We start from the raw sequence: 26,652 nt of genomic DNA, 5'->3' as shown, positions 1-26,652 counted from the left end.
GTGTGCCAGAAAGACACATTATAAGCACTTGTCTTCAGCTTCTCTTACTGGTTGCCCTCCTTCTCCTCTGTCTTCACCGTTCTCACTTTGTCTAAATCAAATTCACCTGTTAATAGCAATCTTGGTTTGCATAGTATGTTGGGAGAGGGTGCACTTGAGATCTACTCAGGTGTGAATCTCCCGAGAAGACTTGAACCTTCTCTTTCCACACTTGAAGCTGATTGAGTACATGCGGGTCCTCATGGACTCCAACTGTGAGGTTGATCACACTTCATAGCCGCAGCAGGATTTGGTTTCTAATAGAAAGTTGCTCATAGTGCACTACCCTCCACCAGTCCTTACTTTCCCACTTGCCTCTTCCTTGAAACAGGAACAGCTGTGTAATTTACTAAGTTGAGAAATTTACCTGAGAGATAGGCCTCAAAGCAGAACGGTGAATACCAACATCAAACAGTAATTATTGTTGGAACCTAATTCAGTCTGTGCAGAGTAGTATTTTTAAAGTTTCTGTGGCATTTGAGAGCAAGTTCGTTGTATTAATATTTAGCTCTCTTTGTAACTTGAATTCTCCTGACCTTTTTTTTAACCCTCTTGTTTCTAGCTTAGGTTGTAGATAGGTTAAGAGTCACAGTGCGTGGGATATGCTGGTAAGTTTTTAATAGGTGAAGATATCTAAGATTCTGGGCTACCACCGATGGAGTTTGTGTTTCATATTGTAGTACGGTGTTTATTGATGGATTTTGAATAAATGCATGCAAAAAGGCTGCGAAGAAAGTAGATGTCCAATAGGTGCTGTCCAGAATGTCCACTGAGCGGTGAGCAAAATAGCAGTGTGTCTGCCATCAAGCTTATGGCTGTAGATAAATACAGGTAAACTCAGGCGTAACAATGGGGTGAACTGCATTGCAGTAGGTGGGGAAGCTGCCCTCTTCTGAGTGGTCTGTGCAAACGCTTTTTGATCACAACTGAGATCTGAAGGATAATTTATAACTGAAGTTGATAATTGAGGCAGTTTCTAGTTTTAAGGTCTGAAGTATGTATTAGGTAATTTCTTCTTTGTCAAAATATCTATGAGTAATCATAATTTTTATTCATTTTCTATTAAATTGCATGGGCTCTACTTTCCAACACTTTTTGATAACATACTCATTAAAGTTTGTAATGTAATTACCCGTGCTTATTTGTATAAGTTTTTCATAGCAGTTGAAAACAGCATCTAAGCAGTCTTCATCTGTAGAGCTCTTCATTTCCTTCATCCGTGTTATGTGGTGTGAATGCTTTTTGAAATGAGATACAGCTATAGCATCAAACTAACTTTTATGATGAATAAATATTATTTTAGAATATGACCTTTTATGGTGTATTTTAAGAACTGTCTACTGATGTAATAACATTAAATGATCTACCAAAAGGAATTTAAGATGTGCAACACTAGCCAGATCTCTTCAGAGAAAAATATTGAGTGGATATGTTGAGAGAACTCACTCTAGATACCTCTCTCCCCGACTCTGCCTCTGAATAATTCAAGACCCCATGTGGTGTTCATTATGAAGATGTTTCAGGTGTGGTGAGGGAGACCGTGGTGCCCTTGGAGTGCTAGGGAAAGGCCTCTCTGAGGAGGACGAGGTAAGGCCGTATCCGAAGAGCCAGAAGGCGCTGGCCGATGGGGTCTCTGTGAGGCAGCAGGTCCCCGCTGGGGAGGAGCCCACGTGTGCGGAGCCGGGGGAGCTCGGGTGGATCGGCGGCCGCAGATGAGATCGGAAGGGTTTGATTTTAAGTGTCCTGGGAGCTGTCAAAAGGTGTAGGAAAGGGTTGGAGTGTCTTGTTGGGTTGGGTTTACAGCTTTTGGGAGTCCGTCTGATTGCCGTGTGGAGAAGGCTTGAGGAGGTGCAGGAGAGAAGGACGCGCGGACGCAGGCCAGCTGGGACGTGGTGCTGGCCGTGGGGCGCAGAGAAGCAGGACTGTCAGGACAGGCCGAACGCCCCAGTGGTTCGGCTCAGAGGAGTGATGGGGGAGGCCTGAAGGGGCAGAGGAGAGCGCTGAGGGAAGAGAACAGGTGTAGTGACTACCCGTTTTCTAACTCAACTGGGATCCATGTGTAAGGGTGGGGAGATGGGACTTGTCAAGGGAGAGAGGTCAGACGTGAACTGGAGAGGTTTAGGGTCACCAGACAGAGATGCTGAGAGGGAAGCAGAAAATCGTAATAACTTGGAGTTTTCAGAACACGACTGCCCTGGCTGCTCACGTGTTGAAGAGTCCGCCTGCAATGCACGAGCCCCGGGTACAATCCCTGGGTCCAGAAGATCCCCTGGAGGAGGAGATGGCAACCCACTCCAGTATTCTTGCCTGGAGAATTCCATGGACAGAGGAGCCTGGCAGGCTACAGTCCATGGGGTTGCAAAGAGTCAGACATGACTAGGCGACTGACACTTTAATTTTCAGAACATGCTAGAAACAGAAACGAGAATTTGGGGAACAGCAGCATCCAAGATGGTGTTTACAGCCCTCATTATAGATAAATACCATTGAGGACGAGGCCAGAGAGAGGAGAGTGGTCCAGGCTTCCGAGTCAGTGGAAGGAGGAAGGTGCCTTGGAGGCCAAGATGGGTCCGTGAGGGGAGTGGAGGAGCCCGGCAGAACTACACCTACTTGTTGAGAGTTGGAGTAAAATTACAGGAGAAATCACAGACGTTGCAGAAGACCCTGGACGCAGCAGGAAAGAGGCCAGGTGTGGCCCAAGATGCAGGATGATCCGTTAGTGGGATAGTGAGATCAGTGAGTCAGTGAGGTCAGTGTAGCTGTTAGCTGAGCTGAGGGGAGGTTAATGAAAGCGAAGCTAGGCTCCCTTGTGTGGTCCTTTTCAAAACACTGTTATTTCATTAACAATCTCCTCCCCAAAGGGTAGTCAAGTTCTTATTACTTCTGGTTGATTATTTAAATTCCCTGGTGGTATTTTAATGTGATTAATAGGCAACCACTTGTTAGTTTGTTAGTATTCTAGAAACCTGGTAAGTACCATGTTTTTTGTCTTTATCTTTAATCATTTAATTTGGTAAAACTGTAGCATGCATTGTTGAATTAACTAATTCAAAATAGGTTCCTTATTGTTTGACATTTGCTCTGTGTTTTTCTTTTAAAATGTTACCTTTGTGGAGTAAACGTTTTTCTTTATGCTGCTTCCTCATCAGATTAGTTCAGGTTATTTCTGAATGTGATTATTTGGAAGCAAAATGTGTTAGTTTAACTATTTTGATAAGTACTATTTCTCGTATAAATAATCAGATACTTCAGGTATTTTAATTTGCAAATTTAGGACAATTTGCTTTAACAATTTTCTGCTTTTCAAATTAGTTCCTTGGATGTAATATAAATTTAATAATCCCCTAAATAAAAATAAAAACCAAAGTCCACAGCTAGTGGTCACTGAAAGAACAGTAATTAAATGGTAGGATTATAATGGTGTTTACATCTTATGGTTACAAACTGACTTTCCAGATTTTACAGTGAATGTATCGGTTGATGGCTCATGTTTCTGATTGCGTTTTTTGGCCTACTGTTTCGGTGGTTTATAGCAAGAAGTGTACCTAACATTCTTTAAGTTTACTCATTTCCCCTTTCTGGCAGAGTGATAGTCATTAGAAGAGAGTAATGCCCAAATGGTTTCTTATAGTTTTAATATTTAAAGTTTGATTGACATTTATTTGTATGTTGGTGCTATAATTGCAGTTCATAAGTCAGTGTTGGTGTCGCATAAACCTTAAAATAATATGCTTTATTGTACTGATGTTTCAACCAGAATATAACATTTAATATAAATTGTAGCTGCAAACGTTTAAACATAAAGGCACTGTTAAGTGATAAGCTTACTTTCCTTACTTGCTTGAAGCAATTTGTCCTACGTTTCCATACGTCTGCATTTGTTTTTGCTGTTCTAAAATTCCTTAGTTGCTGGCTTTGACCTTTTACGTTGCGGAGTTTTATACATCTATTTTCTCACCTGCCATATCCTAGGGGGCTTGGAGTACCCATAATACAGTGAGCCCACCTTCCTGGTCCCCAGACATTTCAGAAGGTCGGGAAATTTTTAAACCCAGGCAGCTTCCTGGCAGTGCCATTTGGAGCATCAAAGTGGTAAATAAAACTGCATTTACATTCATATGTCGTTTCTTTCTGGTTGGTTTTGTCCAAATAGAAGTTAAGAAATAAACTTTTCTAGTTTCCAGAGCCACTTTTTATGTCTAAACTTTTTAATATGAAGAAGCAACATGCTTGCCTTTAAAAACCTGGACTAGGAGTAAATTAAATTGCCATTTTACTTGACTGATCTTAAGTGTAAATTTCTAATAACCTTTTTAATGCTCCCTTTTATATTGTAATTAGCAGTATTTTTTCTGTTGGGGGAAATCCTTGTCCCATAGGCTATAAAGTAATTGAGGACTTGTTCATGATAAAAATTTTGTTGCTCAGAAAAGAACAAAAGAAAAACTACATTAATGTTTTATATATGATTGGAGAAGAAATAGCAGAATTGCGGCAGATTTCATTGTTAATAAAAATTATAGGAACTTTTTCATATCTTTGGTGGATAATTCTGCTAGTCCTTGAATGTAAGTTAATCAATCTGATGCATTTTGAAGGGTGAAAAATTCATTTGAAAAAATATCATCTGAAAAGTTAAAATTTACTGACTAGAGAAGACAGTATTTCATTTTCTTTATTTAATTTAATTATGGAATAATGGTTTTTAATTTAGAATAAAGATTTCAAAGGAGTTCTAGATTCTGCTTTCTTATTTTCTGTCACCATTGGAAGAACTAGTTTTCACCTCACTCATATACCAATGCAAGGTATTAAAAATGTAAATATCTTTTTAAGAGCTTAGAAGTCTTGCTTGACCATTTTGAAACGTATACCACTCATTTTTAACTTTTTCTTACCTGTGTCATTGGATGCTGAGGAAAAATGAGTTGAGGGATTACTATAGTCTTGATTCAATCACTGACTTGTAAAAAGTCTTCTATACCGATTAAAAAACAAAAACCATCCAGTTTAACCCTACGCTGTCCCTTGTTCCAAGAAGCTTGATATTTGAAGGAGAGGAGCTTATGAGGATAGAGAGTGACAGATGGAAAACTGGAAGCTGGCTGTGCTTACTAAACTGAAGGGAAAAAAGACCCCGTTCCCCTTTGTTGATGTGTGTCTCTCTTACGTTCACAATATAGCCATAACTAATGTACTTGGAAACCGTTCTGCCAAGTAGGTAAATGAGCTCAGTATTTCAGACTATGAGAAGTGAGATCCATTGAAGATGTGGTATATTATTTCACTTCTGAGGGGGAAAAAAATCAGGATTTTCCTGAGCATTTTAGTAATCTTAAATATATGTAAGTAGGTGTGTAGATGCCAGGTTTTTTTCAGGTAGTAATAAATAAATCTGAGAATAAGAAAATCATAAAAACAAATAACCTTAGTACTTATTTGTTAAAATATCAGGGAATTCAACGTGTTTTTCCAAAGATTTTTTTCTTGTATTAGGTAAAAATTCAGATAAATTACTTCTATTTCAAGTATTTATTGTCTTGGTGACTTAAAGCGAGCCTTTTACTTTCATCAGCTTTTGAATGATTAAAGGAAATTGACAATTTTAATGACAAAAAATTACTACTGCACACTTAAAAATTACTTTTCACTCATTGTGGCAGTGCAGAGTATTGGTTAAGAATGTAGACACTGGAGCCAGACTTGCCAGCTGTGTGACTTTGGGCAAGTTACTTAACCATTTTATTCCTCAGCGTGCATGCGTGCTCAGTTGCTTCAGTCATGTTTGACTCTTCGGCTGGTCTGTAGCCCACCAGGCTCCTTTGTCTATGGGATTTTCCAGGCAAGAATACTGGAGTGGGTTGCCATGCCCTCCAGGGGGTATTCCCATCCCAGTAATCAAAGCCGGGTCTCTTGAGTCTCCTGCATTGGCAGGCAGATTTTGTATCACTGGCATTGCCCGAAAGCCCGTATTCCTCAGTGTACTTAGCTCTAACATGGGGATAATAAGATAGTGCTGATCATGTGAGATTGTTGAGAGGAACAAGTGCTTCGAGCAGTACGTCGGAAGTACTCAGCGTACCTTAACTTTCAGTATACCTATAATAAGCCAGCTAGAGAGAGTCCTTCCCTACACTTGCTCTGTATGTGATAAGAAATCACGTGAAAGTACTTGGATAGAGGTGTGTCTTTTCTAGCCGCCTTGGATGTAAGGTTAGGAAATGGAAATACAGTGATGGGTTTACTGATGCAGGGCATTCACAGTGACAGACCCATGTTTGATTTTTAAGGTTGTAGATGTTTAGGTCGTAGAACATGTATCGGAAGATGAAAATGATAAGCCTGGTCACTTGATAGCTGACATTTGATCAGAATAAAAGAAGCAAGTGTATTTGTGTAACATTTCATATGATGGTTTATCTCACATTTGGATTTAAAATTCTTCTGAGCTTTTACAGAATGCTGACTTTTCCGTATCTGTTGTGTAGGGCCGGGGGTCTGGATTTCCAGGAAAGCGGAGACCTCGCGGTGCAGGACTGTCTGGACGAGGTGGCCGAGGCAGATCAAAACTGAAAAGTGGAATTGGGGCGGTCGTGTTACCTGGGGTAAGGCCTGCTCCCTTAACATTTGCTGTATTCCTTAATGTGTCAGCTGATGATGATAATCTCACTTGTACCAAGTAACTCAGTGGACATGAGTTGAGCAAGCTCCGGGAGTTGGTGATGGACGGGGAAGCGTGGTGTGCTGCAGTCCACGGGGTAGCAGAGTCAGACACGACTGAGCAACTGAACGGAACTTCAGATGCTGAGAGTCACGTGAATAGGCTAAAGTTATCTCCGTCTGCGTATTTATTTTATTTCTGACTGTGCTGGGTCTTCGTTGCTCCGCGGGCTTTTTTCTCTACGTGCGGCAGGCAAGTAGGGGCTGCCCTCTCACTGTGGTGCAGGAGTTCCCATTGCAGCCCCTTCTCAGTGCGGAGCACAGACTCTGGAGCGCAAGTCTCAGTGGTTGTGGCAGGCGGGCTTGGTTGCTCCACAGCACGAGGGATCGTCCCGGATCAGGGATCGAACCCGTGTCTCCTGAATTGGCAGGCTTACTCTATGCTGAACCTGCTTTCTTTTTAAACCTCTGATGAAGTTTTCTATTTCCTGCCTTCTCATGCCTTTTTTCTTTTTCTTCCCTTCCTCTTTGACTCTGTCTGACCTTTCTGTGCCAACCCTTCCGAAAACCCAGTATGCAATATATTTGCTCTTCTATTAAAAAAAAAAATCCCTGTCATGTTCTTGAGTTTATATGAAGAATTTAATTATGTGGACGCTTTAAGTTTTTGATTGTAGTTGTTCTCAGTGTTGTTTACCGAAGAAAGTAGGAATGTTGTAGGTTAGTTAGTGTGAACTCTAAAAATGTTGAAGATTTTGATTGTCTTTTAATTTGAGTTTCAGGTTGGTAAATATTTGCTCACTGGCACATTATGAGGCTTTACTTAAATGTGTTGAAAAAAACTGCACTTGGCAAATAATGGCAAACATTTCATGCAGTGCCTTTACTATTTTACTGATACCCTGTTTTTCAGATTCCAGTTGTCATTTTAAGTTCAGGAGACAGGTAGAATTATTCAGTTTTCCTACTAAAGAAGTAAAGAAACCTGGATTCTGGTCCTTTTTTTAAATAGCAAATTCCTCCTTTCCTCTCTTCCTCCCTCTCTTCCCCCGCCCCAAAATTGGTAGACTTACTGAGATAAAATTGATATAAAATAAGGTACAGATATTTGAAGTGTACAGTTGTGTCGATTTTGACATATGGTTGCACCCGTGAAGCCCACACTGCAATTAAGAGCATCCTCAGCCCCAGAATTCCTTTGTGCTGCTCCGAAGACCCCTGTCTTCCTTCTGGCCTCACCACTGGGTAGTGCCTGATCTGATTTCCATCGCTGTTGATTAGTTTGTATTTTCTGGAGTTTATGAGTGAAATCATCCTGAATATTCTCTTCCTGGTGTGACTTATTTCACTCAGCATACTTCCTTTGATACTAATTCCTGCTCTTGTATGTGAACAGTGCATTCCGTTTTGTTGCTGAAGAGTCTTGCACAGAACGGATGCGCCACAGTTTGTATGTCTGTTCACTCATTTAAGAACATTAAGTTCATTACCATTTGTTTGTCTCTTAGAAATAAATACGCTCTAAAATTTTATATCTCAGTTCACACGTGGACTTGTGTTTTTTTTCCTCATGGATAATCACGCAGAGATGGAATGCTGGATATATGGTAGGTATAGGCTTAGCTTTTCAAGGAAAGGCTGGTTTTCACGTTGGGTGTGACATTTTACATTTGTAAGACCGGGCAAGGCTCCATTTCTTCCACCTACTCACCCGCATTTGGTGTGGCCAGTCATCTTGATTGTAGCCACTGTAAAAGGTATGTTAATAGTGTCTTCTTGGCCCTTCTCCAGTGACTCCTGATGTTCATCAGCTTTTTAGGTGCTGATTTGCTATCTGTATATCTTCTTTCATAAAGTCACTGTTCAGATCTTTAATATATTAAAAATAAATTGAATAGGTTGTTTTCTTTTAATTTACTGAATTGAGATTTCTTTATGTATTCTGGACACGACCTCTTTATCATATATATGATTTGCAGATTTTTTTTTTTTGCATTTTGATGTTTGTATTTGCATGTTCTTAACTGTGTCTTTTGAAGACCAGATGATTTAATTTTGATAGAGTCCAATTTATTGATATTTTTCCCCTTTGAATTGTGCTTTCTGGTGCTGAGAAATATTTATGTAATCCAGGGTCACAAAGATACTCTGGTTTCTTTTAAAAAGGTATTGTACTTAGATCTATGATCCAATTTGAGTTTTTTAACTATACTATGAATAAGGATGAAAGTTCATTTTTTTTTACATGCTGTGAATAGCCAGTTGTTTGAGCACTGTTTCTCTGAATTGCCTTTCATCATTCTTAAAAATTAGTTATTTTATTTGTGGATCTGTTTTTCTAATCTCGCTATACCATTGCTCCATTTGTTTAGGCCAATACTGCACTGCTTTGATTACTTCTACTTTACAACTACTCTTGAAATCAGATACTATTTGTCTTCAGATTTTGTACTTTTCAAAGTTGTTTTGGCTGTTCTAAATCCTTTGTACTTCTATATTAATTTTAGTATTAGCTTGTCAGTACCTATAAAATAAACCTGCTAAAATTTTGACTGGGTTTGTGTTCAAAATACAGATTAACTTGGGAAAAATTGACATTTTAACCATATTGAGTTTTTGAATCCATGAACACCTTTATTCCCATTTCTTTAGTTTCTTTCAGTGATGTTTAGTTTAAAAGACAGGTTGAACAGACACTGTTAATCAGATTTATCTCTATCTACCATATTTTTATGCTATTGTTAATGGCAGTGTTGTCTTAATTTCAGATTGTTTTTGTCAGTTGCTAGTACTGAGCGACTTCACTTTCACTTTTCAGTTTCACACATTGGAGAAGGAAATGCAACCCACTCCAGTGTTCTTGCCTGGAGAATCCCAGGGACGGGGGAGCCTGCGTCTATGGGGTCACACAGAGTCGGACACGACTGAAGTGACTTAGCAGCAGCAGCAGTATTTAGAAATACTGCTTATTTTTGTGTGTTGATTGTGTACACAGTAAGGTTGTATATATTACAACCATATCAAACTCCCTTATTCTGATTGCTTATTTGTAGAATCCATTGGATTTTCTACATAAATGATCATGTTGTCTGCAAAGACAAACTCTGTCTTTGTTTTTAATCTAGAGTCCTTTTATGTCTTTTTTTAATTGAATTTGGGCTAACTTTCAGTACAGTTGGAATAGAAGTGATGAGCTTAGGTAACCTTGTTTTTGGCCTTGAAGAGAAAGCAGATATTTTTTCATAATTAAGTATGGTGTTTAGTTTTAATAGACATCCCAAATCAGTTTGAGGAAATTCTTTTCTATTCATTGTTCGCTGTGATATTTTTAAAATCAGGAGTAGATGTCGGAAAATAGATTGTGTCAGTTTTTTTGGTTTTTTTTTTTTTGCATTTGTAGAGATGATCATGTAGCTTGTTTGTTGATAAATGAGTTACATCAGTTGTTTTTTATCAGCTATCTTTCTTCAATTTAAAAATTTTAAACATTATAAATAGGTCAGAGTGTTTCTATCGCTGCTGCCTCCTGAGTCCTGATTCTCTCACTGTCATCTGCTTTGGGCATTTACGTTTTAGGCTAATTCATGTGAGCTCACCAGCATTGAACCGCCTTTGGCCGGCAGAACCAGCAGCTGCTTATGCTTGAACCTGTGGTGTGTGTCCATGGGCAGACGCACAGTCGTCTTGCGTGTGTTTAGTACCATGGTGCTGCAGCTCACGCATTTCTCTGCAGCTTATTTTTCAGCTCAGCAGTGTCGTGTGATGACTTTCTTTATGGAAATCCATACAGATTTCTACCTTGCTATTTTAAAATACGGCACAGTTCTTCGTAAGTTTGGATTTTTTGTAGTTTTAGTCACTCCCTCGTGCTGACTAACTGGGTTGTTAATACTTTTCCCTTGTTGTCTTTAGGCCTTTGTGACTGTAAATTGTTTTTATTGTTGACATTGTGGAACAGTAGAAATGTCCATTAAAACTGCGTTTAAACTCAGTGTACTGAAAAATTTTATCACTGTAGCATATTCCTTCTGTTTAGTTACTCTTGTCAGTCATTTGTCAAGAACAGTAACTGGTTTTATTTTGTGTTTCAGCTCAATTCTTCCACTCTAGATCGTAAGCTTTTAGAGCACAGAGGGTATATAATTTTGCAGTTGGTTTTCTTATCCTCTTTTTTAACATCCAGTTCAGAGCTTTTTTCATGATAAGCACTCTGGAAATAATTATTAACAAGCCAGTGTGTACTTAGTTGATTTGGTCAGGTTTAACTAAGTCCATAACTTAATGACTGTGGTTGATAATCCTTTGGCTAATACTGAAATTTTGACAAGTTACTCAAAATGATTATATTCTGAAGCATTGCTGCCCAGAAAGAAATATGTGACCCGTAAGGTACTAAGATATTAGTCTCTCAGTCATGTTCAACTCTTTGTAACCCCATGGACTGCAGCCCACCAGGCTCCTCTGTCCATGGGATTCTCCATTCAAGAATACTGGAATGGGTGCTGCTACTGCTGCTGCTAAGTCACTTCAGTCGTGTCCGACTCTGTGTGACCCCATAGATGGAAGCAGGCAAGAACACTGGAGTGGGTTGCCATTTCCTTCTCCAATGTGTGAAAGTGAAAAGTGAAAGTAAAGTCGCTCAGTCGTGTCTGACCCTTAGCGACCCCACGGACTGCAGCCTACCAGGCTCCTCCATCCATGGGATTTTCTAGGCAAGAGTACTAGAGTGGCTTGCCATTGCCTTCTCCGACTGGAATGGGTAACCATTCCCTTTTCCAGGGGATCTTCTTGCCCCAGGGATTGAACCCGGGTCTCTTGCATTGCACGCAGATTCTTTACCAGCTGAGCCACCAGGGAATTCCCGTGTGACCTATATATGCAATTTAGAACTTTCTAGGGAATTTCCTGGAGGTCCATTGGTTAGGATTCACCCCCACTCACTGCCAAGGGCCTGGGTTCGGTCCCTTGTTGGGGAAATAAGATCTAGCAAGCCACGCAGCTCGGCAAAAACCTACCCTCTGCCCACTAAAAAAAAAAAACCTTTCTAGTAGCCACATAAAAAAAAAAAACGAACAGTGAAATTTAATTTTAATATATACCTTTTGATTGAGTATGTCCAAAATAGCATCATATCAACATTAATTTATAAAATGCACAAAATTATTTGTGAGCTATATCTACTTTATTTTTTGTTGTTAGTCTTTAAAATCTGATGTGTATTTTGTATTTGTATGTTTATGCATCTCAGTGTGGAGTGCACCCATGGCAGGCTTTAAGAGTCACTGAAATAGAATGACACGCATATATGTGTGTTCGTGTGTGTGTACACATAAATAATACACTCTTTGTTTCTTGCTTAGAATTTCTGGTTAATCAAGTCTTCCTGAAGACAGATTTGTTTTCTCATTACTGCCTGATCTGTGAGACTTGTCACTCTATAAAGAAACAATTAAGTGAATAAAGAATGCCATACTTTATATGTTTATAATAGTATCTTGGCAGTAATAATCTAGTTTAGAATTGTTAGTATGATTCCTGGCAAAAAAGTTATATTTTAAATATGAATCTTAAGCTTTCCAACCAGGTATACAGGTGAGAAGTATGACTTCACATTTTGTGTGTTTTGCTTTTTATAGGTGTCTGCTGCAGATATTTCATCAAATAAGGATGAAGAAGAAAACTCTATGCACAATACAGTTGTGTTGTTTTCTAGTAGTGACAAGTTCACTTTGCATCAGGTTTGAACTAAATTATTTGTCCTCCACTCTTGCATTCCTCCTTGTCCATTTCTACTTCATCTCATTCACACTGACATTGGTGTCATCTGATATCGGACCAGCCAAAAGGTTTGTTATGGTTTTCCACAGCATCTTACGGGAAAACCCTAACAAATTTTTTGGCCAACTGATTATTTCGCTCTGGAGCTCTATCAGCAAAGAAGATGATTTATACAGATTGTAAACTTAGCATGTTAGCACACTGTTGGTTTGGTCTCAGATTTAAAATACGTTGTTGTGTTCTTAATTTCAGGATATGTGTGTAGTGTGTGGCAGTTTTGGCCAAGGAGCAGAGGGAAGGTTACTTGCCTGTTCGCAGTGTGGTCAGTGTTACCATCCATACTGCGTCAGTATTAAGGTAAATACACTTACATACAATCGTGCTGCCTCCAGTTCTTATAATTAATCAGTTATTGTTCGTTAGGATTATTATACATATGTGACAATATTTAAGTATATGCTTTAAATATTGCCTTTAAAGTGTTACCTCAAGGAACTCCTGTTTAGATCTATGATCTTAATTTGTGGTAATTATCCTGCTTTGCCTTGAAAAAGTGTAACAGCTAATGCATACATTTAATTTTAAAAGATACTTTATACTATTTTTTGGTAAGGCATGAAGTCGATTCATTCTGTCTATTGATCGTAAAAGTTGAGAACTAGAGTATGCAGTAAAAACTCATAATTTCACCCTGCTCACTCTCCACTGTCACCAAACCCTCATTCATATGCAAAAGGACATTTTCTGTTCCCTGAATCAGTGGGTTGATAGTTTCCATAGAATTTGGAGCACATGTCTTGGTTCACCAACCTGCTCTCCAACTTCCACTCTTCACTTCACATCCTCACAAGCCCTGGAAAAGTTTATAATTGTCTGCTGCTTCTGTCATACATGTCACATTATATTAACTTTTTGTCCTCATTAGGGTTAATGTTTTCCAGCCTTTTTAAATTAACATCTAGTAATTTTTGATTGCACGTGGACATTGTGCATTGTGGTAGCATATTGTTGAAAGTCTGGATTTGGTTCCTTTAAAAAAAGGATTGAGTTTTTGTTAGTTCAGGCAGTTGTTTGAAGCTTTTGAAACTTCTTTTTAAGCTTTAAGGTGAGTCCACAGAGCCTTCCCTCTGGGGTGGCTCGTCTCAGACTTTAAGGACTCTTTGCTGTTCTTCAGTTACTATGTTGTTTCCAGCTCTTCGTGACCTCATGAGCTGCAGCTCACCAGGCTTCCCAGGGCTGCAGTATGTCCCAGAATTTGCTCAACTCGTGTTGAGTTGGTGATGCTGTGTAACCGTCTCATCCCCTGCTGCCCCCTTCTCCTCCTGCCTTCAGTCTTTCCCGGCATCAGGGTCTTTTCCAGTGAGTCGGCTCTTTGCCTCAGGCGGCTGACGTATTGGAGCTTCAGCTTCAGTCCTTCCAGTGAATATTTTGCGTTGATTTTCTTTAGGATGGACTGGTTTTTGATCTCTTTGCTGTCGAAGAGACTCTCAAGAATCTTCTCCAGCACCACAGTTTGAAAGCATCAATTCTTTGGCACTCAGACTTCTTTATGGTTCAACTCTGACATCCATACATGACTATTGGAAAAACCATGCCTTTAATTGTACACACCTTTGTCGGCAATGTGATGTCTTTGCTTTTTAATATGCTGTCTAGGTTTGTCATAGCTTTCCTTCACAGTAGCAAATGTCTTTTAATTTCATGTTGGTTATGACTCCATAAATGTTCACTGGAGACCTAAATAGTATATTATAGTATATCATATATATAAAATAATATAATATATACTAATATATATAATATATATACTAATTTATATAATAATATAATACATACTAATATATAATGGTATATTTGTTTTTCATGGACTTTTTTATGGCAAGAAGAAAATAATGATTGATGATTTTCCATTTGTTTCTGTTGTTTGTTTTTACCTACTGTAGAACTATGATAGCACATTATTTCAGCAAGTACTTGTTTTTCTGGGAAAGGCCCACCCCTTCTGTACCCTGTTATTCTCTGTTCTGAGCTGAGCTGGAACCTTCTGGGTCTGTAGCTCATTCCTCATCCTTAATATCTCCGGGCTGACGTCCTCGGTCGGGTTCACTGCCTCAGGATCCCGTGTCTTCCTTTTTCTTGGTGTATGCCCTCACTTCGTTCCTCATAGCGCTCACTTCGTTAGAGAGAGTACTCAGGAGCTGAAGTTTGAGTCTTTGTATGTCTAAAAGGCTTTTCAGTTTAACACTTAATTGCTGGTTTAGCTAGGTGAAGGATTGAAAAGTATTTTCCTGTAGAATTGAAAACTATTAGTCTATTTTAGGATCTGAAGTTAGAAAGTTTGGTGCTATTTTGATAGTTGTTCATTTATTTAACTTTTCTTTTCCTCCGGGTAGCTTCCTCATACCCCACTCCAGTACTCTTGCCTGGAAAATCCCGTGGACGGAGGAGCCTGGTGGGCTGCAGTCCATGGGTTCGCTAAAAGTCAGACATGACTGAGCGACTTCACTTTCCGTTTTCACTTTCATGCTTTGGAGAAGGAATGGCAACCCACTCCAGTGTTCTTGCCTGGAGAATCCCAGGGACGGGGGAGCCTGGTGGGCTGCCATCTATGGGGTCACACAGAGTCAGACACGACTGAAGTGACTTAGCAGCAGCTTCCTCATGGTCTGAATTTTTATTCTGTATTTTGATCATTTGCTGTACTATTATTACACAGATTTTTTGTTGTCCTTTTTATGCAGACTCTAATTAGATATTTTAGTTGGTTCCAGATTCTTAACATTACCTAAAGTGGCTGCTTTGAGGAATTGAGGTTCTAAAACTTTTCTACTAAGTTAGACCCTTGAAGGAAAGGAGAATAAAGAGAGGGGAGTGAATGTGAACTTAAAAAGTCCTAGGTTCATAGCCTAAAATCCTCCAAAACCATGAAATTACCTTTGGAATTCATGTTATACCTTAAGAGTTTTGCATTTTTAATGTTGATTTTTAATATACAAGTCCTTACGTGATGTACACAACTTTCAGAATCATGAATTCATGAAATGTCATAGATTGAAACCGTATTAATACATTTTCAGGTCCTGTACTAAAAATCATGGGGGGACTTCCCTGGTGGTCCTGTGGCTAAAACTCCACACTCCCAGTGCAGGGGACCCGGGTTGGATTCCTGGTCAGGAAACTTAAGTTTCACATGCAGCTGAAAGTTCACGTGCCGCAACTAAAGATCCTGTCACCACCAAATAAATAATAATGAAACAGTTATGGGATAATTTACTTGATTTCTTTAAAATCCATAAAATCCAGAGCACTCTGTAGTTATATAAACTGAGGCGTGAAAGTATGTCACTTATTGTCCACTAGGCAGACTCCTCAAAGTACAGGAACACAGCCAGGCCTGGATTGGGCCACAGTGAGCGTTAGCTGCTTTGCCCCTCTCCTGCTCCTGGGCGTGTGAGCACGGTATCAGTTTGGAGGGTGTACTTGATCCTGTGTGTCTGAGGCGCGGGTGAGTGTGTGGATCACATGGCTTGGTGCTTTCCTTTTCAGATCACTAAAGTGGTTCTGAGCAAGGGCTGGCGGTGCCTTGAGTGCACCGTGTGCGAGGCCTGCGGGAAGGCGACGGACCCGGGCCGGCTCCTGCTGTGCGACGACTGCGACATAAGCTACCACACCTACTGCCTCGACCCTCCCCTGCAGACTGTGCCCAAAGGAGGCTGGAAGTGCAAATGGTACCCTGGGGCTCTGGTTTCCTCATTAGACGTTTAAGTTCAGAACTGAGCCACATCATTGTAGTTTTCACACATGAGCCACATCTGTTTAATTGTGTGATGCGTGTTAACAATGATAGGTGTCACTAATCAGGAAGTATTTGCAGTCTGCATCGACGCCCTCCCCCTTTTCTGCGCGTGTGGCTCTGTGGGTTTCAGCCACGCCCTAACTCGAGTGAAGAGGGCTGAGACCTGTGGGTGTCGGGTTGCAGGTGTGTGTGGTGCCGACACTGTGGAGCTACATCTGCGGGTCCAAGGTGCGAGTGGCAGAACAACTACACCCAGTGCGCCCCCTGTGCGAGCCTGTCCTCCTGCCCCGTCTGCTACCGAAACTACAGAGAGGAGGACCTGATTCTGCAGTGCAGACAGTGTGATAGGTACTGTGCTCTCTCCTTTCCCCTCTTTCTGCAAGCTTCTCTCCCTTAAATACAGCAAAAGAAGATTGGAAAAGAGATTTTCTTGTATCTTAAATTTAAGAAGTTAAGAGCTTTCCTTTCCAGATTTTTTCAGTTGGCTAGAAACTTCAGTTTCTCTTTTGCATTCTCAGTTCCAGGCTTAGCCTGCTTCTCCTGGCTTTTCCTGAGGGCCGATTTCAGCGGCCTGTCACTGTGCTGTGTTAGCACTGCTCACACACTGCAGGTCAGCACATCACCTCGTCAGTCGCGTAGGATTCTCAGGACTCTGCCTACCGATTCCTTGTTATGAGGCAGAGTGACAGCGTTCGTTTCCCGCTCACCATTCACTCCCATGAGCTCTGTCCACGTCACAGTAGCCGCGTCACCTGGAGCACGTGCTTGCTCCACCACACAGAGTCTTGTCTGTTTCTTTCTGCTTGCCCTGGCCAGTTTCCCTTGTGGCGCAGACAGTAAAGAATCTGCCTGCAGTGCAGGAGTCCCAGGTTCAGTTCTTGGGCTGGGAAGATCCCCTGGAGAAGGGCATGGCCACCCACTCCAGTACACTTGCCCAGAGAATTCCACGGACAGAGGAGCCTGGCGGACTACAGTCCATGGGGTCAGAGTCAGACAAGACTGAGCGACTGACATTTTCACTTTGAACCAACGTCCTGGCTGTCTGTGAGAGATTACAAAGTGATTGTCCAGTCCTCCTCAGATGAAGTGCTTCTGCATCTTTCCTGGTACTTGTTCCCATTCCTTTTTTCTTTTCAGCTCTGGCGGTTTTTGTGGGCCAACAGGAGTGGTTAGGAGAGAGAAACAGTGGCTGGATGGAAGGCGCATAGGAGACTTAGGGGCTCCATGGTTGCAGGCTGTTCGCTGCTGTTGCAGTTTTTAAAGGAAACCATCTTCAGCGTGTTTTTTTTCCAAAAAGCCGAATGTGGTCTTTCTAGGTGGATGCATGCAGTTTGTCAGAACTTCAGTACTGAAGAGGAAGTGGAGAATGTAGCAGACATTGGTTTCGATTGTAGCCTGTGCAGACCCTATATGCCTACATCACATGGTAAGAGGTGACCTGAGTGGGGAGTCTGCTTTCTGGCACAGCTCGCCTGTACTTGTCCTGAACCAGCAAGCGGGCTCAACGCTGCTCCTTTTTCTCTTTTTGTGAAGCTGTTATTTGGAAAGCGTTTTATTAAAAATCAGTTACTTTTAGTTTTAAATTAACTCTTATTACCTCAACTTAGTATATTATAAAACAATCTACTTACATAAAGGAAGTAAATTAAGAATGTATTTTAGCTCTAAGATGTAAGCATAGCTTTCAAGACTCATAATTTTGTAATTTTTAGGCATATGTAGAAATCCAGTACATCGATCCTTTTTTTTTTAGCATCAGTTTTTCTTCTACGTAGTGTGTATTTCCTCCACCGTTTCTCCCTGTTGTTTTGTTGTTTTCAAGACACCTTTTAATTTTACTTAGTATTAGCGTTTATTTCACTAAAATGGGTGCAGCAGTAGAAATTTTAGCCGTATGTAAATCTTTAAATACGTTTTAAATTTTTTGAAAAAATTGAGTTTTGTTTCTTTTTTTTTAAATTTCAGTGCCTTCCTCAGACTGCTGTGAATCTTCACTTGTAGCACAAATTGTCACAAAAGTGAAAGAACTAGGTAAAATCTGAAATGCTTTCCTTGACTGTTCTTTACGAAAAGCAAAGAAATGCTTCATTTTTATGTAATTGACTTGTTACATGACTCCTGCCTTAATGATGTTCAGTGTAAAGTCCCTGATGTTGATAATCATTTCTGTAATAATATACAAAATGCCTGTCTTTTCCAGCTTTAGTGTGACAGTATTCCTACAAATCTCAGCAAATTGGCAGTGAAAATAACCACTTCTGAAATAATTGCTAACTACATACTTGCTTTGATTTCATTGATACATTATTGTGTTTAGTTAAACAATGAAACTTAGTTAGCAAACAGATCTCTTCAGAATTTATTCTTCTGTAATAGATCAGCCTAGAATAGTGATTAACAGGATACTCTTAAACTGTCATTCTTTTGCATAGTTTTGTTTGATTTCATTTGATACAAAAACATTTGGATAGCACAGAAATTGTTCTAATGAGCAGCAACTTTGTACACTTCAAATTCTGCAGGATTTCTGGTTATTTACTACCTCTCCTTGTAAGTGATTATACTGATACTTTGATTTCCAAATGGGCTTCTGGAGTATTCTTATTTCTCTTCTGTAAATTCATCCTCACTTTTTACGCCGAAAGGCTACTCTAGGAAAAAACTCATACTTGCGTGGCTGAAGCACTGCTTTTTAGCTTCAGTGCTTGCTTTTTAAATTCCTGTATTGATACATGAAGATAGAAATGCCAGGAAGACCATTTTTTAAAAAAATTTACAAGATGTCTGTCTATAATTCAAGGAAGTTTGGCCAACTATTACTTTTAATTGAATACTGCTAATTATCTGTGCATTTCATAGGTAATTTACCTATAGAAGTCACATTGCCTTGACATGGGCCTTATTGGACAGTAATCAACTTATCAGTCAAAATTAAGTGGAGAATTTTAATTTGTTTCCTTGGGATATTGTAATTTTAGATCCACCCAAGACCTACACCCAGGATGGTGTGTGTTTGACAGAATCAGGGATGACTCAGTTACAGAGCCTCACGGTTACTGTTCCGAGAAGAAAACGGTCAAAACCAAAGTTGAAGTTGAAGATCATAAATCAGAATAGCGTGGCTGTCCTTCAGACACCTCCAGACATCCAGTCAGAGCATTCCAGGGACGGCGAAATGGACGATAGTCGAGGTACTACTTAACATATTTTCCATGGAATACATTTGCAAAAAACTAAAAGACTTTTTAAAGGATGTGATTTACTCAAGCCTAAATCCTGCTGGGGGCTTCCAAGGTGACTCAGTGGTAAAGAATCTGTCTGCTAATGCAGGAGATATGGGCTCGATCCCGGGGTCAAGATTCCCTTGAGGAGGAAATGGCTACTTACTCCCGTATTCTTGCCTGGGAAATCCCATGGACAGAGGAGCCTGGCAGGATACAGTCTGTGGGTTTGCAGAGAGTCGGACATGACTTAGCCACTAAAGAGCAACAAAATGCTGCTGACTTAGAGGATAACCCTTCGTGTGACCCTGTCCTAAGACAGTGATCGTCTTGCATCTTGCCTTTTTGGCTTCTCTTCCTTTCATGTATCCTTATAGAATAAACTTATAGAAATTTCCAGGAACATTGTATGTTTGAAGATCATGAATCTGAAAATTCAGGATTTGCTAGATGGCAGTGAAAGCCTCCTCAGATGGCTGTGAGCTTAGATTCCATGACTAAGTTCAAGTAGAACCCCATCCATGCATTCTAGAAATGAAAAACCATCTTTTTTTCAAGTGTAAGCTTACATTCACAGATGTTTATCATAAAACATCTGTTTATAAACATTGGTTAAAATATATATTTTTAGCTGAATTCTTGTGATGAAAAAGTAACTTTGAGTGAGTGAAAGTTGCTCGTGTCCGACTCTTTGGAACCTGATGACTGTATAGTCGGTGGAATTCTCCAGGTTAGACTACTGGAGTGGGCAGCCTTTCTCTTCTCCAGGGGATATTCCCAACCCAGGGATCGAACCCAGGTGTCTCCCACATTGCAGGCAGATTCTTTACCAACTGAACCATCAGGGAAGCCCATTCAATTCAGTATGAGGTTTGTTTTTGCTTATCTCTGAAGAAGCTCACCATTGGCTTGTTTATCTTTAGAGAGTGGTGGTTCCTTTTCAGGTGATTCAAAAATAAAGAATTACTTCTGTTCCATCACATCTCATCATTTACCAGTATTTAGTGAATGCCTGCTGTGCGCCAGATGTTGGAAGCCTGTCAGTGAACAAAGCAGATAAACTCTCTGCTCATGGAACTTTCATTTTAATATTAGAAAAAAAGGATCATTAAAAATATATGACAGCATAAGTTGATAAAAATGTGTTTGGCAAGTGCTGTTGAGAGGAATCAGGAATGCACACAGTGGGGTGAGGGCTCAGATGACCCGACCCGCTCTTATCTGAGAGAAGAGACGGCGTGAATGCCAGTGCAGAGACCCTGGGTGGGGCGCGCCAGCACGTTTGCTGTGCGTCCAGCAGGGTGAGCAGAAGGGCAAAGGGCAGTGCTGAGAGCAGAGGTGTAATGAGATGGGGTGACGTGGTAGGTCCCCGAGGACCCTGGAGTGTTGCCTAAGGATTCACTGTAAATGGAAGGGGAGGTTGTCAGAGGCTTCTGATGAGAAGGGAGGCATGAGCTTATTTAGATTTTTAAAAGAGCACTCATTTTTTTATATTTTCCTTTTCCTACATAATCTTTCAATTCCCAGTTGCTTTTTGTGGTCTCAGGTGTCTATCTTTCATTGATAATTCTTGGTTGTCCATGCATGATTAAAAGTGAAGGCTAAAAGTGGTGATTGAATAAACAAATAGTTTTTTAAAAACAGAATGGGATTAAAACCTTGATGAAAAGCTTCAGGTCTGTGGGTGGTATGTGTTGACTGAGTTTTTGTGCCCTTACCTCCCTGTTTGGAGAATCCCCCAGTGCCAGTACCTTTAGGCATTTCCCTGGGACTAGTTCAGTTTCCCAGGAGGATCTCCTGTCTCCTCTTGGGGAATAGAGGCTTAGCTTCTGACCTTCTGGGAGTTTAGTGGGAAAAGACCCCCAGATGAGAGTGCCAGGATTTAACCTGCCTGGAGTCACTTAATCCTGTTTCTAGAACATTGCCCTAGTGTGCAGTTTAAGAGTGTCCAAGAGTCCCAAACCCTGTGGGTGTGCTTGGCAGTCTCCCAGTGTGTGGAGTTGGGACAGTCGTAGGGATTATGGCTTCTGTAGTTAATGAAAATAAAGTTCTTTGTTTTAGCTTCCTGCTGCTGCTGCGTCACTTCGGTCGTGTCCGACTCTGTGATCCCACAGATGGAAGCCCACCAGGTCCCATTTCCAAAGGTGCCTGGTTCTGCCAGTTGCTCACCCTTTTGAAGGTTGTGATATAAGCTGGGTTTTTTTTTTGGTTCCTTCCACGTTTAAATGAGCATTTGTGTTTAACTCAGTTGTCTTTCATCTTTCGGCTTTCTCCTTCCAAAAGCATGGGTTTTCTTCTTTCCTATTTTGTCTCTCTCTGTAGGTTTGTTTTTTAAAAATAAGTTGCTTTACCCTGTGTAGGGTTTCGGGAGAGTAAAGTTAGATTTTAATCTACCATCTAACCCTAAATTCCTTCTCATATATATTTCAGTGGGTTTATTTTAAGGTAAATAGTTACACTGTTTTGTTTTCTTTGGTGTTTGCTAAGTTTCAGTAAATAAATTTTCATGGTTTAATTTTAGCTATAGAAAGCAATCATCAGAATAATTATAGAATTAACCTCAAACATTGACCTAATATTATTATTACTGAAAAAAAAGCACAATCTAATGGTATTATAGAAATGCTATGCATAATACTTACAATATTGAAGAAAAGTGTTAACAATTTATTCTTAAATGTATTTGATAACTTCCCCCCCTGCAGCACAGCATAAAGCATAATTTGAAAAGCTTTGATTACCATGGTTTTAAAATTGTTCTTCTCTTAAGAACTGACCTTTTGTATGCATTACTTAATTTCATTGATTACATCATTCTGTGAGAAAGTTATTGAACACCTATTACATACCATGCTAAGGATGCAGCTGTTAATAAGAATTTTGATAACTTTTTATGGAGAATATAGTCTAGCAAGGAAATGCACATTAAGAGAACCAATTCAAATGACGCATAATGTTAATGTACAGGAGCATGTAATTGTGGGAATTCTCTAAGAAATAAATCCTGAGAGATGGGTGGATGGGGCAGGCAGTGAAGGAAGAGCTTGATGAGTGCAGGGAACTGAGTATGAGTTGGTGGGAGGGAGGTGAGGCTGGGGCGCTCACAGGACACGTTACATGGGCCTTAGAGTTTGAATCTCATCTGAGGCTACTGGGAAGACATTAAAGGGTTCTTAAGCAGAAAATTAGAGATACCAAGGGAACATTTCACGCAAAGATGGGCTCAATAAAGGACAGAAATGGTGTGGACCTAACAGAAGCAGAAGATATTAAGAAGAGACGGCAAGAGTACACAGAAGAACTGTACAAAAAAGATCTTCACGACCAAGATAATCACAGTGGTGTGATCACTCACCTAGAGCCAGGCATCTTGGAATGTGAAGTCAAGTGGGCCTTAGGAAGCATCATTACCAACAAAGCTATTGGAGGTGATGGAATTCCAGTTGAGCTATTTCAGATCCTGAAAGATGATGCTGTGAAAGTGCTGCACTCAATATGCCAGCAAATTTGGAAAATGCGGCAGTGGCCACAGGACTGGAAAAGGTCAGTCTTCATTCCAATCCCAAAGAAAGGCAATGCCAAAGAATGATCAAACTACCACACAATTGCACTCATCTCACATGCTAGTAAAGTCATGCTCAAAATTCTCCAAGTCAGGCTTCAATAATACGTGAACCGTGAACTTCCAGATGTGCAAGCTAGTTTTAGAAAAGGCAGAGGCACCAGAGATCAAATTGCCAACATCCGCTGGATCATGGAGAAAGCAAGAGAGTTCCAGAAAACCATCTATTTCTGCTTCATTGACTATGCCAAAGCCTTTGACTGTGTGGATCACAAGAAACTGTGGAACATTCTGAAAGAGATGGGAATACCAGACCACCTGACCTGCCTCTTGAGAAACCTGTATGCAGGTCAGGAAGCAACAGTTAGAACTGGACATGGAACAACAGACTGGTTCCAAATAGGAAGAGGAGTACATCAAGGCTGTATATTGTCACCCTGCTTATTTAACTTATATGCAGAGTACATCATGAGGAACGCTGGGCTGGAAGAAGCACAAGCTGGAATCAGGATTGCCAGGAGAAATATCAATAACTCCAGACATGCAGATGATACCACCCTTATGGCAGAAAGTGAAGAGGAACTAAAAAGCCTCTTGATGAAAGTGAAAGAGGAGCGTGAAAAAGTTGGCTTGAAACTCAGCATTCAAAAAAAAAAGATCATGGCATCTGGTCCCATCCCTTCATGGGAAATAGATGGGGAAACAGTGTCAGACTTTATTTTTTTGGGCTCCAAAATCACTGCGGATGCTGACTGCAGCCATGAAATTAAAAGACGCTTTCTCCTTGGGAGGAAAGTTATGACCAACCTAGATAGCATATTAAAAAGCAGAGACATTACTTTGCCAACCAAGGTCCGCCTAGTCAAGGCTGTGGTTTTTCCAATGTCATGTATGGATGTGAGAGTTGGACTGTGAAGAAAGCTGGTAGCCGAAGAATTGATGCTTTTGAACCGTGGTGCTGGAGAAGACTCTTGAGAGTCCCTTGGACTGCAAGGAGATCCAAGCAGTTCATTCTAAAGGAGATCAATCCTGGGTGTTCATTGGAAGGACTGATGCTAAATCTGAAACTCCAATACTTTGGCCACCTCATGCGAAGAGTTGACTCACTAGAAAAGACTCTGATGCTGGGAGGGATTGGGGGCGGGAGGAGAAGGGGACGACAGAGAATGAGATGGCTGGATGGCATCACCGACTCGATGGATATGAGTTTGAGTGAACTCCAGGAGTTGGTGATGGACAGGGAGGCCTGGCGTGCTGTGATTCATGGGGTCGCAAAGAGTCGGACACGACTGAGCGACTGAACTGAACTGAAGCAGAAAATTGATAGGTATTTATAGAAAGGTCATTTAGGCTGCAGTTTAAAGAACCGATTAGGGAGAAAGGTAAGCTTAGAGGCAAGGAGAGGGGTAGGAGGGGAGGGAATTGCAGTAAGTTGAGATTGGACTGAAATGACAGTCGAGAAAAGTAAGACGCCTTTGAGAGATACTGCGGAGCCTTGATGGTGTGAAAAAAGAAATGAGGCGTTGTCCAGACTGTCTCGCAGGAGTCTGGCTTCTGCAGGCTGCGTTTCTTTGCTCTTTAATGACAGGCAGATCCCAAGAAAGGGAGGAAGTTCATCTCAAATTAGTAGTTCAGTTTTGTATGTAGAGCTTTCAGTAACTGGGTAATATCTAATTACAGATTAGTTGCAACTCAGGAGAGTTCTAGGCTAGAGAGACAGCCATCGGGTCCTGGACCTGAAGACATAATTAATAGCAGGGAGTGATAGTTACGTGCAGATTGATTTATAATTGTCCTTCAAGCATCCTCCCCATTCCCCTTGCTGAGCCTCACGTTGCGTTTCCTGACAATGGCGCACTTGAGTAGCAGACTCCTCAGCCGCAGAGGCCTTTTCCGTCTCTCTGCTTCCTGTCAGCTGGGATGCGTGATTCGAGTGGCTCAGCAGCCGCTTGGCTCTGTCTCCCCTCTTAACACCGGAGCTGCACATTTGGTAGTTTTTTTCAGTATATCTGTACATTCACTTTTTCCCAGAAGGAGAGCTTATGGATTGTGATGGAAAATCAGAATCTAGTCCTGAACGAGAAGCTGTGGATGACGACACTAAGGGGGTCGAAGGAGCGGAGGGCGTCAAAAAGAGGAAACGGAAACCGTACAGACCAGGTATGGAGCCTTAGCTGGACGTCTCGGTCATGATCCAGGCTTAGTTCATTTAAGAAAAGTATAGTGGGGCTTCAATTATGAGGAGATAATCAGGATGAAAAATGACTTCTTAACAACTCTCTAGACTAAAGCTTCTATGTATAGATGACAGAACTAAACTACTGTAATAAATTTTGTAGGTGATAAATGCCTTAGTGTGGGTATGTGACTGATTCACAATGGAACATTATATGTTTTCCCTTGATGTGTAGCTGTGTTAATTCTTTCATGATTTAGCATTCACTTTCTGATATTTTTGTTTTTTAAATTTACTGCATTTTTTGTGCAGGAGCACCAGCCAGGAAGTGTACAATATGTAGGTGATATGACAGAGTTCTTTTGTTTCCTAGAATTTATAGTTTGGTTAATAATGTAACTGTTAAGAACTCTTATTTCCTCTCTGCCTCAAGGGAGCGGGGAGAGAAGCTGTCCTGTTTGTCAAACTTTTTTTGCCTTAATGGAAAAAAAACTATTGAAATATTCATAATACAGAACTTCTAGGCTTTTTTTAGGCAGTTTGCTTATGAAAATTCTTGCATTTTTTTAAGCAAAAATTTTTAAAGTATATTTTTTCATTGGAGTATAATTGCTTTACAAGATTATGTTAGTTTCTGCTGTACAACAGTATGAATCAGCTGTAAGTATACAACTCCCCTCCCTCTGGAACCTCGATCCCACCCATCAGTTCAATCTTTATTCTTCTGATTGCTTCTATTTTATTGATAAGAATGATCTAAATACCTTTTGATGTGTAAGGAGAAACTTTGTGTTTGTTTACCGCTCGATTTTCCTTCCAGATGGGCCACATCTGTAATTAATGCTTAGTTGAGTTTCGTTCAATCATTGTATGAAAATGATTTCATTTCTTTGTAATTATGAGGCTGATAAGGCACTTACTTTTTTAGACATGTCTGAATTCCTTCCAGGAACTTAAGGGTTAAATGGAACTTAAGGGTTAAATGTTGAGGGTTGTTTTTTTGTTTTTTTCCTTATCTGCCTTACATGGAAGTAAGTCATCCATGTCAGGGACCCATTTGAGGGGCCCATTAGGTCACGAAGTATGTTGTGAATGATAAAAGCTGTCAGTGCTGCTGTATGTTAGGCACTATCTCAGCACTTTCCATGTGTCGCTTGTTTAGTGCTTAAAACTTGCGTATGGGAGACGCTGTACATTACCCCTGTGTGACCAATGAGGGAACTGAAGCAGTGGAAAGTTAAATGACTTGCCCAAAGTCTGCCGGTAACCAGGACAGCACAGTTTGGTGCCGGATTCGGTGCCCTCGCTGGAGCTACGTGTGTCTCGTGTCTTGAGCTTTACTAGGGGTACCTGACACATTTCCCCAAAGGTCATGCTGATTTTCTTTGGGAACATCTAGTTTAGTTTGCATCTTGGGTCT

General features: G+C 40.5%; 1 protein-coding gene across 24 annotated transcripts in view; it reads left to right on the top strand.

The window, feature by feature from the left end:
- The window catches only part of KMT2C (lysine methyltransferase 2C), a 263,765-nt gene that overhangs the window by 167,486 nt on the left and 69,627 nt on the right, over positions 1–26,652 (top strand). For 22 of the 24 annotated variants that reach the window (XR_008685321.2, XR_008685323.2, XM_055421605.2 and 19 more), the window contains exons 15-24: positions 4,012–4,131; positions 6,528–6,644; positions 12,336–12,437; positions 12,730–12,834; positions 16,024–16,205; positions 16,457–16,621; positions 17,590–17,699; positions 18,239–18,304; positions 19,252–19,464; positions 25,088–25,216. Coding sequence is in view for 22 of the 24 variants with exons in the window: in XM_055421605.2 (XP_055277580.2) it covers positions 4,012–4,131; positions 6,528–6,644; positions 12,336–12,437; positions 12,730–12,834; positions 16,024–16,205; positions 16,457–16,621; positions 17,590–17,699; positions 18,239–18,304; positions 19,252–19,464; positions 25,088–25,216 (1,309 nt within the window). In the remaining 2 variants the exon portion in view is untranslated. The remainder of the gene's footprint in view (positions 1–4,011; positions 4,132–6,527; positions 6,645–12,335; positions 12,438–12,729; positions 12,835–16,023; positions 16,206–16,456; positions 16,622–17,589; positions 17,700–18,238; positions 18,305–19,251; positions 19,465–25,087; positions 25,217–26,652) is intronic. The other 2 variants (XM_055421597.2, XM_055421606.2) reach the window with 2 other exon arrangements.

Source organism: Moschus berezovskii, chromosome 3 (assembly GCF_049115385.1).
Source record: "Moschus berezovskii isolate FMDL1 chromosome 3, NW_MosBer_1.0, whole genome shotgun sequence".
NCBI classification, from domain to species: Eukaryota; Metazoa; Chordata; class Mammalia; order Artiodactyla; family Moschidae; genus Moschus; species Moschus berezovskii.
The sequence above is the reverse complement of the archived record's forward strand: the minus strand, read 5'-3'. Positions and strand labels throughout refer to the sequence as shown.